Source organism: Dipteris shenzhenensis, chromosome 12, assembly GCF_047967505.1.
Source record: "Dipteris shenzhenensis isolate YYH24624 ecotype China chromosome 12, Dip_SZ_1.0, whole genome shotgun sequence".
Lineage (NCBI taxonomy): Eukaryota > Viridiplantae > Streptophyta > Polypodiopsida > Gleicheniales > Dipteridaceae > Dipteris > Dipteris shenzhenensis.
Genome location: NC_141607.1, coordinates 36,867,777 through 36,884,367, shown reverse-complemented (window position 1 = coordinate 36,884,367; position 16,591 = coordinate 36,867,777). Strand labels below are relative to the sequence as shown.

Here is a 16,591-nt window from a genome sequence, read left to right as displayed (position 1 = left end):
GACTGTTCCATCAATCTATTGTTTGAGCGGGGGAGAAGGAATATTATCCATCTACAGTAAAAAACGAGCTGCTGCTCTGCAATTCCAGCCACTGGAAGTTGCTTTTTTGGGGCCCGAAAGCAAAAACATCTTTTGTTTGTGGCGGATTCCAGTTGATTAAAGGCGGCTGGTACATTCAGATTTTAGTTGGGTTTATGCCTTCAAGTTGATGCATATCAAGCCAAAGGTTATTGCTTACAATTGATACATTTTGAGCCTTTGTTTAGCTGAGAAAGTGAGCATAAGTGAGCTGTGTTTTTTTGAAGCGTCTTGTATCCCAGGAAGGGATTATTTTTGTGAGTGCAATACTCTTCCTACTAAGGGAATTTTTTGGACAACAATTTTCAGAATTGTTGGGCTATTTCATTGGAGTTTATGCCTCAAATGCTTCAGGAAAAGTTGGTGATTGGCAGTTTGTAGTCTTGTGACAGCAGTAAAAAGTGAGCAGGTGGCTATTTTCAGAAGTGAATATCCGAGAATCCATGAGGAATTGTCTTCTGAGTTGAACTAATAAGTTTTAGTTTTTCGGACAATCTACAATCTAGTTTTTGAAAGCGTTTCAATTCAGGATTTAGAGAAAAAGTTATGATGCCTGGTATGCCCATGATTTACAGTTTTGACAATTTATGACAGCAGCTAGAAAAAGTGAGCAGGGGGTTGCATTCAGCAGTGAATATCAAAAAATCCATAATGAATTTGGACTTGCAGTAAACTAGAAGTTTGTAGATCTATTGGTTATCTACAACTTTGGTGCTTACAGCAAAGGCAACTGAGTTACGGTTGGGAAGATATTGATAGTTAAATATAGGCCAAAACTGTTGCAAACTGTTATTATAGCAGCAAAAGTTTGCAGGTGGTGGCATCCAACAGCAGATATAAGGAAATTTGTAAGAATTTTGGACTTGTTGTAAACTGAGAAGTTGTAGAGTTTTCTACAAGCTACATTTCTTCTGTTTACATTTTTTGCATCGGAGCTACCCTGCAAAAGCTATTGGCTAGTTTTGGGATGCCCTGAGGTCACTTACAGAATAACATGTATTTGTGACAGTGACAGTGTGGCTATTGTCATTGCAGTTAATATTTTTTGGGCTTGAGTTTGTTACATTGGTGCAATGTATCGTGGTTGTTTTGTCATCCATTGTGATGGCTTCGGCATCAGAGAATGCATTGTTTAACATTGAGAAGTTGGATGGCACATACTTCTCCTATTGGAAGGAGCAAATCTACAATGTTATGGTGCAGAAGAAGCAAGTAAAGCCTATAAAACACAAAGGCATAAAGCCAGAGGATTGGGAAGATGATGAAGAGTGGAAGGAATTGGATGAGCTTGCACGCTCCACGATCATGCTCACACTTTCAAAATCGATGTATTTCAATGTGAAAGATACTATAGGTGGTGCCTATGGTGTGTGGACAAAGTTGCATGCTCTTTATGAGAAGCAGAGTGCCGCTTGTCAAGTGTATTGGCTGAAGAAACTCATAGATCTTTGCATGGAAGAAGGGACTTCAATGTCTAGCCATTTAAATGAGTTTAACACAAATTTCAGTCAACTTTCAGTTCAAAAAATTGCCTTTGATGACTCAATTAAGGCAATGTTCTTATTGGTCACCCTTCCTGAAAGTTGGAACACTTTTAGGACTGCTATAAGCAATTCAGCCCATGCAGGAGGCCTGACAAGCAGTGATGTTGAGAGTAGCCTTCTCACTGAGGAGGTAAATAGAAAGAACAATGTTGGAACTAAAAGTTTAAGTGCTCTCAATGTGAGAGGGAGGTCATATTTCAGAGGGAAATACCATGACAGAAATACAAGCAAGTCTAGAAGCAAATCTAGAGGAAAATTCCATGCCAAGTCTAGAAGCAAATCTAGAGGAAAATCCCATGCCAAAAAGGATTTGGAATGCTTCTATTGTGGGAAGAAAGGCCATTTCAAAAAGGATTGCTACAAATGTAAAAACGATAAAGGCAAAGGCAAAGCTAATGTGCAGCCCAAGAAGGAAAAGAAATCCACGATCAATATAGAGGAAGCGAATGCCATAAGTAACAATAGTGATGAGGGTGACATTCTTTATGCCTCTATTTTTGAATAGAATAGAATAGAATAGAATAGAATGTTGTATTATCGTCCTCTGGGGGCCGAAAAATGACCCATGGGACCCCTTCTGGTGACACTCATAGCACACAACATTGGCACGTTCTCTTGGAGGGCGATTGGCTTGATTTCTGATGCCCACCATCTCAAGCTTGAAGATCTCATTCAGGGCCTTGGCAAGGTAAGGTCATTGACTCCAAGTTCTTTAGTAGGAGGGGCCGGGGGAGTAGGAAGGAGGGGGGCTCATGGGCGAGGTTGGAAAAATATTCCAGGCGGAGGGTGAGGATATGCATCTCATTGAGGGTAAGCGTCTAAGGGAGGACCATACATTTTAGGTGGAGGCGCAGTTTCTTGGACAGGGGTAAAAACTATATGAAAACGAAACAGTCACGCATAGAGAATCATAGATTTTTGGTTTGACATCCAGTATAATAATTGAAGACATAAGGTGATGCTCCTTGAAGAGAGCTTTACGTAATATAAGTATCGTCCATATCGAACCACCAAGCAAAAAGTTATGAGCAAAATATTGATAGGGGGTCAAACTGTCATGAAAAACACCTACTCCTTCTACTGGTGCCGACTTGGGAGCACACTACCTCCATGCTTAGACTTCATCAACGATCCAAGTCCCATAGAGGTTGCCTAGGATGGAAGGAAGAGCCCCCTTTGTGGCTTGGGAAATAGATAAACCATGTATGTGCAATGAGCAGCTGAATAGACAACACTTCTGAGCACTTTGGAAGAGAAAGCAATGGAAAAAAAGGAAAGAGACACTCAAGAGAGAGAACCTAAAGTTACCTTCATTACCAATAGAGTGAGACTCCACTCTAATGCAACTCAAAATACTACAAACACAAGGGAGAAGAAGAGGTTTCATATGTACAAGAGGAAGCGAAAGCTCCAAGACTACTCATAGAGAGAGAATGAACTAGAGAGAGATGGACTCAAGAGTTTACATAAGAGAATATCTACAAGAGGGAGAGGAGGCTCATGGAAGAGGATGATGGGGGGTGGGGGTATGCCCCTGAGTTGGACCCCCCAGGTTGTTGTTGCAAAAGAATTGAGGGGGTTACAGAGGGACAACGGTCTTCTTTGAAGCAGGGTCAGATTGAACTTTGTCAAACTTTTGAGCAATCTCTTGTGCTCGCACCATGGTCTCTGGATTCTCCCATTTAAGCTTGAGGCAGAATTCATCACTTGCTCCTGCTACAAGGTAGCCCAGCACATGCTAAGTCATTCCAGCTTGAAATCCGATGTTGTCCTCTTACATGGCAATTAAACGGTCTAGGAGCACAGTTGCTTGATCCACATATCAATGCGCTGTCTCACCTTCTGACTGCTTCAGGTTTGCCACCTGTGGGTACACATTCTCTGGCTCCTCTTCTTTGCCGAAATACTCGATCATAGCTGCTGTCAACCTTGGCCAACTTTGGCGAACGTCCTCGCCCTGCTTCTCATACCACACTTGAGCCAAACCCTCTAGAAATGTGGGAAGAACCAACAACCATCTATCTTCAGTAAGAAAGTTGAGAGAAACACAATGGCGCTTGAAGGCCACAAGATACTCATTTGGATTTTCTTCAACCCGACCACAGAACACAAGAATGTCAACCATGCTTGGAAAAGAGGAGGGGATCAAAAAATACAGTGGAGGAGGTAAGAAATACAAGATTATGTATTGACAATAGAGAGTGGAATTTTAACATGGAAGTGCGGGGACGAGACTTCTAGAAAGAAAATGTAAGCTGAAAACAGAGTATTGGGAGTGGTGCGGTATTCTGTACAAGAAGAGTCAATGGCAAAGAAGAGTTCGTAAACAACTCTTATAGTTGACATCACTACAGAAGATTGGGGGTATGGCATTGCATCAAGTTGTTCATCAAAGCAAAGAGGAAAGCCATTACCATGGTAAGAAGATGCAGGGCTTGCACATCACCTTCTGAATCCACAAGCTCTTGTAGTCTCCATGAGATTTCTTCTAGTGGGGTAAGGTTCAGCATTTCCGTTCCTTTGAAGAGGTATCTCCTTTTGATTCACAAGATGCTCGTGCGAGTGAGTCGGCGATGCTATTCTGAGTTCTTGGAATATGCTTCACTTGAATCTCTTCAAAGTTTTGACAGAGTTGAGTAGCCTATTGATGGTGGCCTGTTAAGGCTTCACTTCTCACTTTCCACTCACCGCTCACTTGTCGGCATACCAGTTGTGAGTCACCTTGTACCTCTAGCTAAGTGATTTGATGTTCTTTGGCTTTTTGTACGCCAAATATGAGTGCAGAGTATTTGGCCTAATTACAAGTGTATGCTACCACGGGGCTTCCGTACAAAAACTTTTCTTCGTCGCCACTTTTGTCGAAGGTCTATAAGCACCATCAAAGTGTAAGACCCAAGCCAACATCATATAAGCACCAAGACACATACATCCCAAGTCTCCCAATAATCTAGGATTGGAAGGATGAGTGGATGAGGGGAAGCCAAAACCTGAGCAAGGCGTTCTGGCCCGAACAAGCTCACAATTTTCTATTGAAAATTCACTTTGTGTCCAAGCAAAATTACCATATGAAGTTCATGATGCGGAACAAAAGGTTGATTAGGAACAAACGGGTTCCGAGGATGGAACATCTTAACCATATAAATGCATGTTTTTACATAAGAACTTGGAGAACCCTAGCTCCTTGGCGTAATCATAGTAATACTCCTTGGCTTTTCTTGGACCTTGACCTTTTTCTTGAACACTCTTTTCTTCTTTACCTTCAAAGGGACAAAGTTAGATGAACAACTAGATTCTGACATTTTGTTGGCCGCTTGAGAGAATTCTCTAGAAGAGACTCACTTTTCACACATCTTCTCTGCCTAGGAGGAATACTTTCTGATTCTAACCAACTACTCGTAAAGAGCCCAGAGAACTGAACACTTCTCATTTTTGTGGCACCGAGAAATTCCACCTCAGCAAAAAGATACAGCTCCCAGAAGCTTTGTTGCCATAGAGGATATAAGATGCGAAGCAGGGAGGAGGAGGCGGTGAGGTGGCGATGGGTGCGAAGCACGATGGAGGAGTAGATAGCAAGGCAGGCAAACACGACACATAGAGCACAGAGGTGGCAACACGAGCGGAGGTAGCAACGAGATCGACGGCGGTGGTAGCGAGATACCAGGCAGTGCATAGACAGCTACAGCAAGCACAAGTGGCACAAGCGCAATGGCACAGGTCACGGTGGAAGTCACGACAGTAGCAGGATCGACAACGGCACGACGGATGCGGCACATGCGGTAGTGCGAATGGTGAGGTAGCGGGGCACAGCGCTCGAGAACGGCACATACATGGCAAGGCGACAGTGCACACAGCGCTCGATGGTAGCACACAGATGGCTAGCGACAACGCGATGTGAGGCAGAGAGTGGGAGGTAGGAGGTGAGGGGAGAGAGAGAGAGAGAGAGAGAGAGAGAGAGAGAGAGAGAGAGAGAGAGAGAGAGAGAGAGAGAGAGAGAATGTGAGTGAGAGAGTGGGGAGAGGGGAGAGGGGAGAGGAGAGAGGGGGGGAAAAAATGGGGGAGAGGAGAGAGAGGGAAAAAAATCTAGAGAGAGAGAGAGAGAAAGTCAAAAAAAATACAGAGAGAGCAAGGAGAGAGGAGAGAGGAGAGAGAGGGGAGAGGAGAGAGGAGAGGAGGTGGGAAGAGAGAATTTGCACAAGAGAACTAACAAGTTGTTGAGGGTGGCATGATCCTAATACGTGGAGATCCTAGAAAAGAAATCAAGGCATGAGGCTAGATGCTAGGCATGGTGATGCTCGAGGGCCATGGGGGGAAGGGAACTTGAGGGGAGAAGCATTGGAAAAGGGATTAAGAGGGGTGGGAATGAAGAGGGAGACTATGGCACAAGGGGAAAGGGAGAGGGGGAAGAGGAGCATATATATGATGGGAGGTGGAATTTGAGATGGAGACATCAAGGGAAGAGAGTCATGCTTTATTTGAAAGGAAGGATGGGGGAAATCAAAGTACTAGCATGGTGGCTTTACAAGAATGAGCGTGTCACATCAAGGAATAGCCCCCTTCTTTTATAGCCAAGAGAGAGGGTCTCAATGCATCCTCCCACATGCATGGTGTGTGGAGAAATCTCCCATGTGGGCTAGAAGGGTACGCACTCTCAATTGTGTGCGACAACCCTTTGCCTCATTTTTCCACACAAATCAAACCCCATATCCCAAGTCTAAGATACTCCCTTGGTCTCTTCTCAATTTTATAATACGTTCAAACATCTAGGAGGACAAGTGGAGGGTTGGCACAAGGAATCTTGCCACCTCATCCTACTTTCCCCATTATTTAACTTGCATTCTTGGACTATCGACACCCCCCCCCCACATGGGCCTATCCTACATGGAGGTAATAATCCAATAGAATATCCATCTCCACCTATTTTATATTACTTCTCCCATGGTCCTTGGGCCATGTCTCACTAAATGCAGGCATGGGACCGCCTAGGTGGAGGAGTGGCATATGGAGGAACCATGCCACCTTAACATTTTATAACATTACTACCATGGATTATGTACAACATACCTTATGGGTCCTCTTACGTGGAAGGGTGGCACATGGTTATGCCCTGCCACCTCAACCCTGGGCCCTATGCACACCATATTTTATTATACTATTGCCACACATACAAGCACACACACATATTTATGCCTTTTACCTTAGTCAAATTTATCCATAACAACACACACACACTTCCCCTTGGGATCCCTTGTGATTTTTAGGTATGCATATTCATCCCCCTGGGGGAGCCTTTTAACGTTTATGCGTGAGAGCATTTTACATGAAGGACTTGCAGAACAAATTACAATTTTATAGAGAACAATTTGGATATGCATACTTTTAGTGATATTACAGAAATATTGTGCATATATGGAAGATAATGATTTGGAACCCAAGGACAAGAATCCTTGTGGATTTGATGCCATAAAGTAAAGATACTAGGCCATGAAACCACTTAAACCTTGGTGGAGTATTATAGAAGGACACATGGAGTACTAAATATTGTAATTTTCTATGACTAAGACAAGCATTGGCCACATATGGTTTGATGGAACATTGAATACCAAAGGTATGTGTATCTGCTTTGGCAAAGGAGAGATGTGTGTACTTGGGTACACAGATTCAGACTATGCAAGGCATGTGGATAGCAAGAGATCCACTTCTGGTATGTGTATTGAAATTCTTTATTGGACTACGATGAAAGGTACCAAAGGTATGTGTATCTACTTTGGCAAAGGAGAGATGTGTGTACTTGGGTACACAAATTCAAACTATGCAAGGCATGTGGATAGCAAGAGATCCACTTCTGGTAATATGTTCACCTTTGTAGGTGGTGCAATGTCGTGGATGTCTTATGCACAGAAGTGTGTTGCTTTTGTCTACCACAGAGGTCGAGCATATTGTAGCCACAGAGGGTTGCGAGGCAGCTATATGGCTTCATAAGTGATAAGATCATGACAACTGAATATCATGTCTCAATCTAGATATGAAATTGATCGTCATATTTCTCCTTTGCAATTGATAGTAATCCGAGTGCTCCATCTAGTGAAATGGCTGTGAATTTTTTTATCCTTGCACATATCAATGAACTGGTCTTTTAGCTCTCGAGATACGAAGGTAAGAGAAACCCATTTCATACATTCTAGCAGAAAGGTAAGCCAAGAAAAGCCAAACAATGAGATTTGTGTGGCCATTACTCCATTGTTCCCACTAGTGAATGCATTGTATCATAGCAAGAGGACACCTCTTTTTTTGAACCATCTAAAGAAAATATTAAATCGACTATCCACGCATTGCCCTCGTAATAAATAAATAGCATTCCACTACAATTGCCCCACATCTAACGTCTATTATAATATTTTTTCATGTCTCTTATAATCAGTCTTTGTCTTCTCAAGGAGCCACGCTTGCAACATGCAAAGCATCCCCTCTAGAATGGCTTTGATTCACGTCCATTTCGTGGAATCAATCAAAAGTTTATAGGATGGAGTGGAGGACAAATGCCCTACCAACTAGGAAAGATTTATCTTCATGATCTTCGAGGAAACGGGAAAGGTTGATCCATTTCTATGCATACACTAAATCTATTTACCACTCCACTTGTGCTCGAAGATTGAATTAAAATGATACACATTAAAAAAACAAAAAATAATAATAAAGATGAAATACTCGACGAGTTGAAAGCATGGAAAAACAATTATGCATTTGAATGACTTAAATGGTAACTATTCCAACTCAACCTTTGGAGAGTCAAATGCTAGACCATTGCTTGCTTATTTGCAATTACAAACAAAGCTGTCTCAAAAAGTCAAAGATGTGAATTTTCGTTAGAGAAAGTCCAAGTAAGCTCCTATATCCACATCCATATTGTCCAAAGAGAAAGGGGTGCGTCATGTGCATAGACAATATCTGACGTGTGCTTTAGTCACACAAGACTAGCTCAAGAAGCTTGGGGAGTCTTGGGGCTAGGCAGGCTCGAGCAAGGACACTGATGGATTAGGGTTCAAATTAGGATTTTTGCTATTTTCAATAGCACTAGGCTCGAGCCTATATAAGGAGCCCAGGGGTTCAATTTTCAGCATCACTAGTGAGAGCAAGCTTAGCTCTTCCTTATTGGTCTGGATCCTGGATCATTTTAAGTGGACGCGCACCTACTTTTTAGCATACCACAAGACCCAATAGTAGACCCAGGACCCTTGGGGGCGCCACCTAGTGGTATGGGACGCCAGGCTAGTTGGGATCTAGTTGGGAGATCTGCCAGTTTGCTAGCAGCTCAGCTCGTGGCTCAAAGGAGACATCCCCGTTTAGTTTGTCATGGCAGGGTGGGGTGAGCATGCATGCCCCGTCTTCGTTGTTCTATGGTTGCTATTTTGTGCTTGCTTGTAGGTCCGGATTCTTAGGAGTGTTGGGGTTGTATAAGTTGGTATCAGAGCCAGCTCCTAATGCGACTTTCTGTAGAGAGAGGTGTAGATGAGTATTCCTCTAGGTATGGTTTAAAATTCGCTACTTGCTGAGGTTTCATACCTTGAGTTGGTGAATTCGTTAGTTAGGGACGTGTGATTATCTGAGAGAACTATAAATGTGGTGCAAGAGTACCCTATTGGTAGGAAGGAAGATTCAAAGAGAAGATTTTGCTAGGGTTATGGGACAAGGAGAGCAGTAGACAATAGGAGTTTGGATTCAGGTCTGCAAGGAGGAAGTCCAGTTGTACCAGGAAGGGAATTCTAGGTTCAACATCACTCCTGGTACAAAACGAGGTTCACATATGAGATTCGAGATATAGACAATGTCATGTGTACTTCAAGTTGTGCTGCACTCAGTGCATCATGACACTCCTGGAGAACCTTGGATCGAAGATCCGTTACACAAATTTTATCATTTCAAAATAGCAACACATTTCAAATCACCCAATGACCTGCAACTTGTACAGTAGGTGGCCTAATTCTTGAAAGTTGAGTCTTGGTTAATCATTGAGCTCCCTTCCTGGACCTTCTATCAATATTGGACCAAAATGACTATCAGTCACGCAAAGCCCTCTAAGATATTGATATAGTTCAAAGGATATCTCAGTAAATAACAGAGGATTTGAAAACTTGATCTGATTAAAGCCTTACAATAACGTATTTCAAAATCAAAGTCTTGCATTAGCTCAACTGATCTAGTCTTCTCTTCCCCTCAAGTCCAAACCATCACACACATACTTAATTGACTGATGATCAATCAATATAACAAACTTAGAACCATAGAGGTAGTGTCTCCAACCCTTATGACAATCACACACATACTTAATTGACTGATGATCAGTCAATATAACAAACTTAGAACCATGGAGGTAATGTCTCCGAACCTTGAGAGCATATAATATGGCATAAAGTTCTTTTTCCACTGTGAGCCAACGGTATTGAGTGTCATCCAGCTTTTTACTCTAGAAAGCTGCAGTCTGCCATCTTGAAACAATGTTGTCCCAATCACACAATCACTCGCATCGGTGCCAGAACGGGTCCTTCCTTGGCACAAAGTTTCAATGTGTCAAGAGCCTTGTTTAAGTCTTCATTCTAAGAGATAGGTTGATTGGACTTATGTCCACGACCTTTCAATACATGGCCAGTGGAATAATCTCATATGGACTTTTGGAGAGAGACAGTAAACCCTAGGAAAGAATGAAGTTGTTTCACAGTCTGAGGTGTCCACCAATCCAAAATCTTTTGAATACAATCTAGATCAATGCTGACACCTTCCCTAGAAATCTTGTGTCCTAAGTAAATAATCTCCTTCATAAAGAAGTCACATTTACTCATCTTGGCATATACCCTATGCTGTCTCAACAGAGTCAAGACAACTTGGAGGTGGCCAATATGGTCCTCTAACGTGTTGCTATATAATTAAGATGTAATCTAAGAACAACACAACGAACGTGCCCAAACAGTCTCAAAACAAGTCATCCATCATTTGTTGAAAAGTCGTGGGAGCATTAGTCAAACCAAAAGGTAATACGAGAAACTCCTAATGGCCATACTTAGTGCAGAAAGCATTTATTTCTATGTATTCCACATAGATACATATTTAGTGATAACCAGTATGCAAACCAATCTTTGTGAAATAACTTGCTTCTACCAAAGGATATTTATTCTTAATTGTCACTTTATTCAAACATTTGTAATCAACACACATTCTCCATGAACCATCTTTTTTCTTTCTCAAAAGGACTGGTGCACCCCAAGGTGACTTACTCACGTGTATAATCCTGACGTTGACTAGCTAACTCGTTCTTCTCAAATTGGCTCATTCTCTAAGTTGGTATTCTAATAGGTTGAGCGCCAATGTGATGACCTACTGCCCTTTCAAGGGGTAAGCCCTCTGGCAATTGAGATGAAAATACATTTGAAAATTCATTAAATCATTCTTGTCAATGACAAACAACAAATGAAGAAAGCAGAATCAAAACACAGTGTTACACATCGTAATTAGAAGTTAGCAATATATTTTAAAGCTACATTGCAGATACAATCGGTTCCTGAGAGGGATTAATAACATCACACTGACTACGTATGGGATTGCCTTTGTCCAAAAAAAGAAAGAATATGATCCCTCCATCCTATCTGAATGTCGTGGGTTTTAAACCACTATTCCTAGTAACAAGGCTACATGGTCTAGGTGCATAACACAACACGTCAAAATGTCCGTGTAGCCTTAAACCTCGAGGACAAGGTCTTCAACCTTGCGATCCCAAAACTACAGCAGAAAGTTGCGCCTTATAGGTGTGATCCCTAGGTATCGTTGTCAATCCCAACTTCTACACAAGTTTGTAGTTAGCAAAATTGTGAGAGCTTCCCGGGTCAAAGAGAATGTGAACTTGTTCTTTCCTTACTTTTCCATAGGCTCGAAAAAAGTCATGGCGTCCAAATAAGGACTTCTTAAAAGTGCAATTACAAGAAAGAGGGCAATTCACAGAAATGCATGTCATCATAGCTTGAGTGACCCTTTAGCTATGGTTCCAGGTTCTAAAGTCAGCTTTGGTCCTACAATTGGTGTGAGGTTCTTGAGCTTCGGGCAGTCTGACTTTGTGTCGCCATGCTCCTCACAAAGGAACCAACATCCTGCCTTCTTCAACCAGAAGATGCGTAAGAATAAGGCTTTACCATTCTTAGTCGGAGTCGGCTTCTTCTTGGAGTTGTCCGAGGACTTCATCTCTTCGGTACCGGGAATAACTTACACTTGTTCTTCCCGCTTGTATCTATGTTGGAGGTTCCCTTTGTAGCGGCCACTGTATCATCATAAATGCGTGCATAATTCATGGCCTCCATCAAAGTAGTACATTCGTTATTCTTCACCTGTAGCTTGTATGTATTAGGCAAGCCATCAACAAAGAATCCCATCAAGGTAAAAGAATCTATCTTGGTGGTCTGTGTTTGCAAATCTCAAAATTTATGTCGGTAGGTTTCAAAAGTGAGATTTTTCTTTGACATATCAAGAGCCCGGAATTTCCCAACTCTGTCATAATCCTCCTTCAGGAATTCCATCCTGAAAGTTTCCTCAAATTCATTCCAATTAGTGGGCTTCGGCCGTAATTCTTTCAACTACCAGAGTTATTTGCCAAATAAATATCCCGCCATCGCGATTTGAATCTTCTTATCTTCTAAGTAGTTGCTGTTGTCGTACGTAAAAAGGAAAAAAACGGTTGCTCTTGCCAAACATGTTGTGCAATGTGTACTAATGCTGTAAAATACTTAATTCCACACAAAGGAAACCAACCACGACTCTATATTGTCCCCTCTCCATGAGGGAAAAGACCCCCTCCTTTTAGTCTTTCAAGAGTTAAGGGGCCCTGCCAGAGGCTGGCCTACCACCCAATCCTTCAATAGGCTGCCCCAAAAGAACCTGCATATCTCCCTCTTCATGGCTGAGTTTAACTAGATGAATGGCATTTTAGAACCCTACTCTACCCCACAATGGGTTTAAGGGTTCTAAAACCATGTTTTAAAGTCGCACATGCCCTTCTGATGCTGTCCTGAATTATATTATCATGTGTAGTCTCTTCCTCCCTGGAATGCAGGCCCACATCATGGCCATCAAAGCTACCATACCAGACTGGAAATACATGAACTACAGTTCTATGATGAAGTACACACTGATGTGCAGTGCATCTGGCAATGCCAAAGGGCAAGAAATTTCAACGCAGAAGAATTCTCAACTTAAGTAAAACTTCAAAGAATTCATAAGGTTTCACTGCAATTCATGGCCAATGCTTCTTCTAGGTCCCAGTCCACACTTCACACATGTAATAGTTTACCCTTGCGCGCACGTGCACACACACCACACAAGCAGAAACAGCATATTCACCTCTCACAACATGGAAATTCAAGTTCCTCCACTCAAAAGTACAGATCATCAACAGTTTGAAACAATTACTCGTATTAGCCATGTATGTGATTATACAGATTGGGACCTTACATGGTAAACGACAGCCAAGGTCCAAATGTCCATTGGACTGCTTTTTTTTCAAAGAATTAGACATAGTGCCGGTAAAGATATAAACAAATTTTCCCCACTCAATTTCAATCAGAGCACAGCACCATACAGACAGGCCTAGACTTTATCCTTTCATACATAAAACAAAACCGAGTTTTGGGTGTAAAATCCCCCTGTAAATATACTAGGGCAGTAGTAGCTGCAGGTAGTTGAATAGCCAATTCTCGCTTGAGCCAACCTCATAACAGACTTTGTTAAGAACCAATGCCAAGCCTCCTCTAAAATTAGCCAGTAGCACTGACAGTAACCAAGCCATTGGGAGATACACCATCTGGCTGATGTCCTTCCATCTTTTGGCTCCTCGAAGGCTGAGGTAATAAAGAAAGCATTTATGTACCGAACAAAGTCTCTCTCTCTCTCTCTCTCTCTCTCTCTCTCTCTCTCTCTCTCTCTGCATCTGTCTGTTGCCGTCGACCGAAACATTATATCATGGGCCAAGAAACTGGTAATAACAGACTCAATAGAATCCTACAAAGGGGATGGTTAGAGATCACAAGAAATAATTTGAAAGAAGGGGAGCCACACACACACACACACACACACAGAGAACATCGAGCCATACAGATGTGGGAAGCAGATCCAGGCAATTTCAAATATAGAAACAACAGTTAGGCCAGGTGTAAAGTCAACTTTCGAAGAACATAGGATAGTCCTATTTACATATGAGGATTCGCAGAATATTCAGTAGAACCTTCCATGTTACTTCGTAATCCAGTTTATTTACATATGAAACAAGGCCATGGCACCCAATTCAATGGGAGAAGAGAGCATGTTTTGACACACAACAAGTGGTAAAGGAGTAGCATGCCTGTCTTGAAAACCCAGGTTACACAGATTTTGAGCTTGGGGAGGGCAAAAATGGAAAAAGTTTAGCAGGCCCGCAGCCCGCAAGGGGTGCGAGGGTGGACGTGACATTCACAGCCAACAAAACACAGGCTTCGACCATGACATTCGCTGGATACGTCGATAATTTTAGAGGTACAAAACTCAGATGTATACCTAAAAGGAAGGAAAAGCATCATGACCCCCTACTCCAACTTCTACAAATCTACAAGAGAAGCAAAGCCAAATGTGTGAGACTAAGCTCAAACTCCAGCAGAAAAACATGAAGTTATGGGGTAGAGCTTGAAACTTTCAAGGGAAATCATGGACTTAAGGACAGCACGAAAAAATATCTCAGAGGCTGAAAGCAGTAGAAGAAAAGGTGGAAAGGATAACACAATGGCACAAAAAGTGCAGGAAGTAAACAGTAAAATAGGAAAGGAAGACACGGCGAATATGCAAGGCACCCAAACGACCAAGAATTAAGACATCATCACCACACCATTGATGATTTGGTAAACAGCAAATTGAACGAGCTAAGCAAGCCCAAGAAAAAGGGAAAATGCAATTACTGCAAAAAGCCAGGTCACCACATCCCTGAGTCTCCAAATAGGGTTGCAAGGCACATTAGGATGCCAGTAAGGATGATGCTACTGCCAACTTTGTAGAGCATGATTGGGCATTCTTCATTTGCAGTTATGATGCCTTTTGGATTCTTACTCATTGGTCCTAGCAATGGAAGAGGAGACTTCTACAAATCTACAAGAGAAGCAAACAGCCAAATGTGTGAGACTAAGCTCAAACTCCAGCAGAAAAACATGAAGTTATGGGGTAGAGCTTGAAACTTTCAAGGGAAATCATGGACTTAAGGACAGCACGAAAAAATATCTCAGAGGCTGAAAGCAGTAGAAGAAAAGGTGGAAAGGATAACACAATGGCACAAAAAGTGCAGGAAGTAAACAGTAAAATAGGAAAGGAAGACACGGCGAATATGCAAGGCACCCAAACGACCAAGAACCAAGACATCATCACCACACCATTGATGATTTGGTAAACAGCAAATTGAACGAGCTAAGCAAGCCCAAGAAAAAGGGAAAATGCAATTACTGCAAAAAGCCAGGTCACCACATCCCTGAGTCTCCAAATAGGGTTGCAAGGCACATTAGGATGCCAGTAAGGATGATGCTACTGCCAACTTTGTAGAGCATGATTGGGCATTCTTCATTTGCAGTTATGATGCCTTTTGGATTCTTACTCATTGGTCCTAGCAATGGAAGAGGAGACTTCTACAAATCTACAAGAGAAGCAAAGCCAAATGTGTGAGACTAAGCTCAAACTCCAGCAGAAAAACATGAAGTTATGGGGTAGAGCTTGAAACTTTCAAGGGAAATCATGGACTTAAGGACAGCACGAAAAAATATCTCAGAGGCTGAAAGCAGTAGAAGAAAAGGTGGAAAGGATAACACAATGGCATAAAAAGTGCAGGAAGTAAACAGTAAAATAGGAAAGGAAGACACGGCGAATATGCAAGGCACCCAAACGACCAAGAACCAAGACATCATCACCACACCATTGATGATTTGGTAAACAGCAAATTGAACGAGCTAAGCAAGCCCAAGAAAAAGGGAAAATGCAATTACTGCAAAAAGCCAGGTCACCACATCCCTGAGTCTCCAAATAGGGTTGCAAGGCACATTAGGATGCCAGTAAGGATGATGCTACTGCCAACTTTGTAGAGCATGATTGGGCATTCTTCATTTGCAGTTATGATGCCTTTTGGATTCTTACTCATTGGTCCTAGCAATGGAAGAGGACAGATCAGAAATGGATATGCTCGTAGCATTAGAGACATGGAAACATGCAGGTAATGACATTCAAGGAGTACAACACTTCTCAAAGAGGTCATATGAACAACAAAAAATACATTGGAGGAAAAGAATTCCATGGAATAGCATGCTACATCAGAAAATACAGTTAAAGTAGTAAAACAAGACCCACATAGCCAATAAATATAAATAGAAATTACAACAACAAGAGAAGAAAATATATACATGGAAGCCTGCTACTTTGCACCCCTACAATCCCCCATCTATAAAAACAACGATAGCATATCAAGAGACAACCCCTTCATGCACTTGGGAGGGATACCACATAGCAATGTACTCTAAAGAACATGCAATCCTATTAGTGGGAGATTTTGATAAAACAACGGTATCAAGCCAAGCAATGGTCACAGTCGAAGGGAAAGATCCAATCTGGATGGAGGAAATTGAAGAGGATAGAAAATAACGGACTTTACAGAAGAGGACATCAGAAGCTCACCTTATGTGGATGTTTCGGCCAAAAAATATGTAATGGCGCGCACAATTTCAAACACAGGAGGATACACGTGTAAAACCCAACAAGGGTCATGTGTGATTGACTACATGGTCATAAACCCACAGGCCAGGCAAATCATGAAATATCTCAAGCTCAATAAAGAGACACGTGCATCTAACCACAAAGGCATTATCCCTCGGGATAGAAGGAACAAGAAGAGCATGGTCATAAACCCACAGGCCAGGCAAATCATGAAATATCTC

At 42.1% G+C, this 16,591-nt stretch overlaps 1 protein-coding gene across 1 annotated transcript in view; it reads right to left on the bottom strand.

Annotated features, from left to right (window-relative positions):
* Positions 1-13,081: 13,081 nt before the first annotated feature.
* Positions 13,082-16,591, bottom strand: part of LOC147896166 (GATA transcription factor 28-like) — a 45,864-nt gene continuing 42,354 nt past the window's right edge. Inside the window, exon 8 of the mRNA XM_087382504.1 lies at positions 13,082-13,495. Within this exon, the coding sequence (XP_087238630.1) occupies positions 13,412-13,495 (84 nt within the window). The 3' untranslated portion in view covers positions 13,082-13,411. The remainder of the gene's footprint in view (positions 13,496-16,591) is intronic.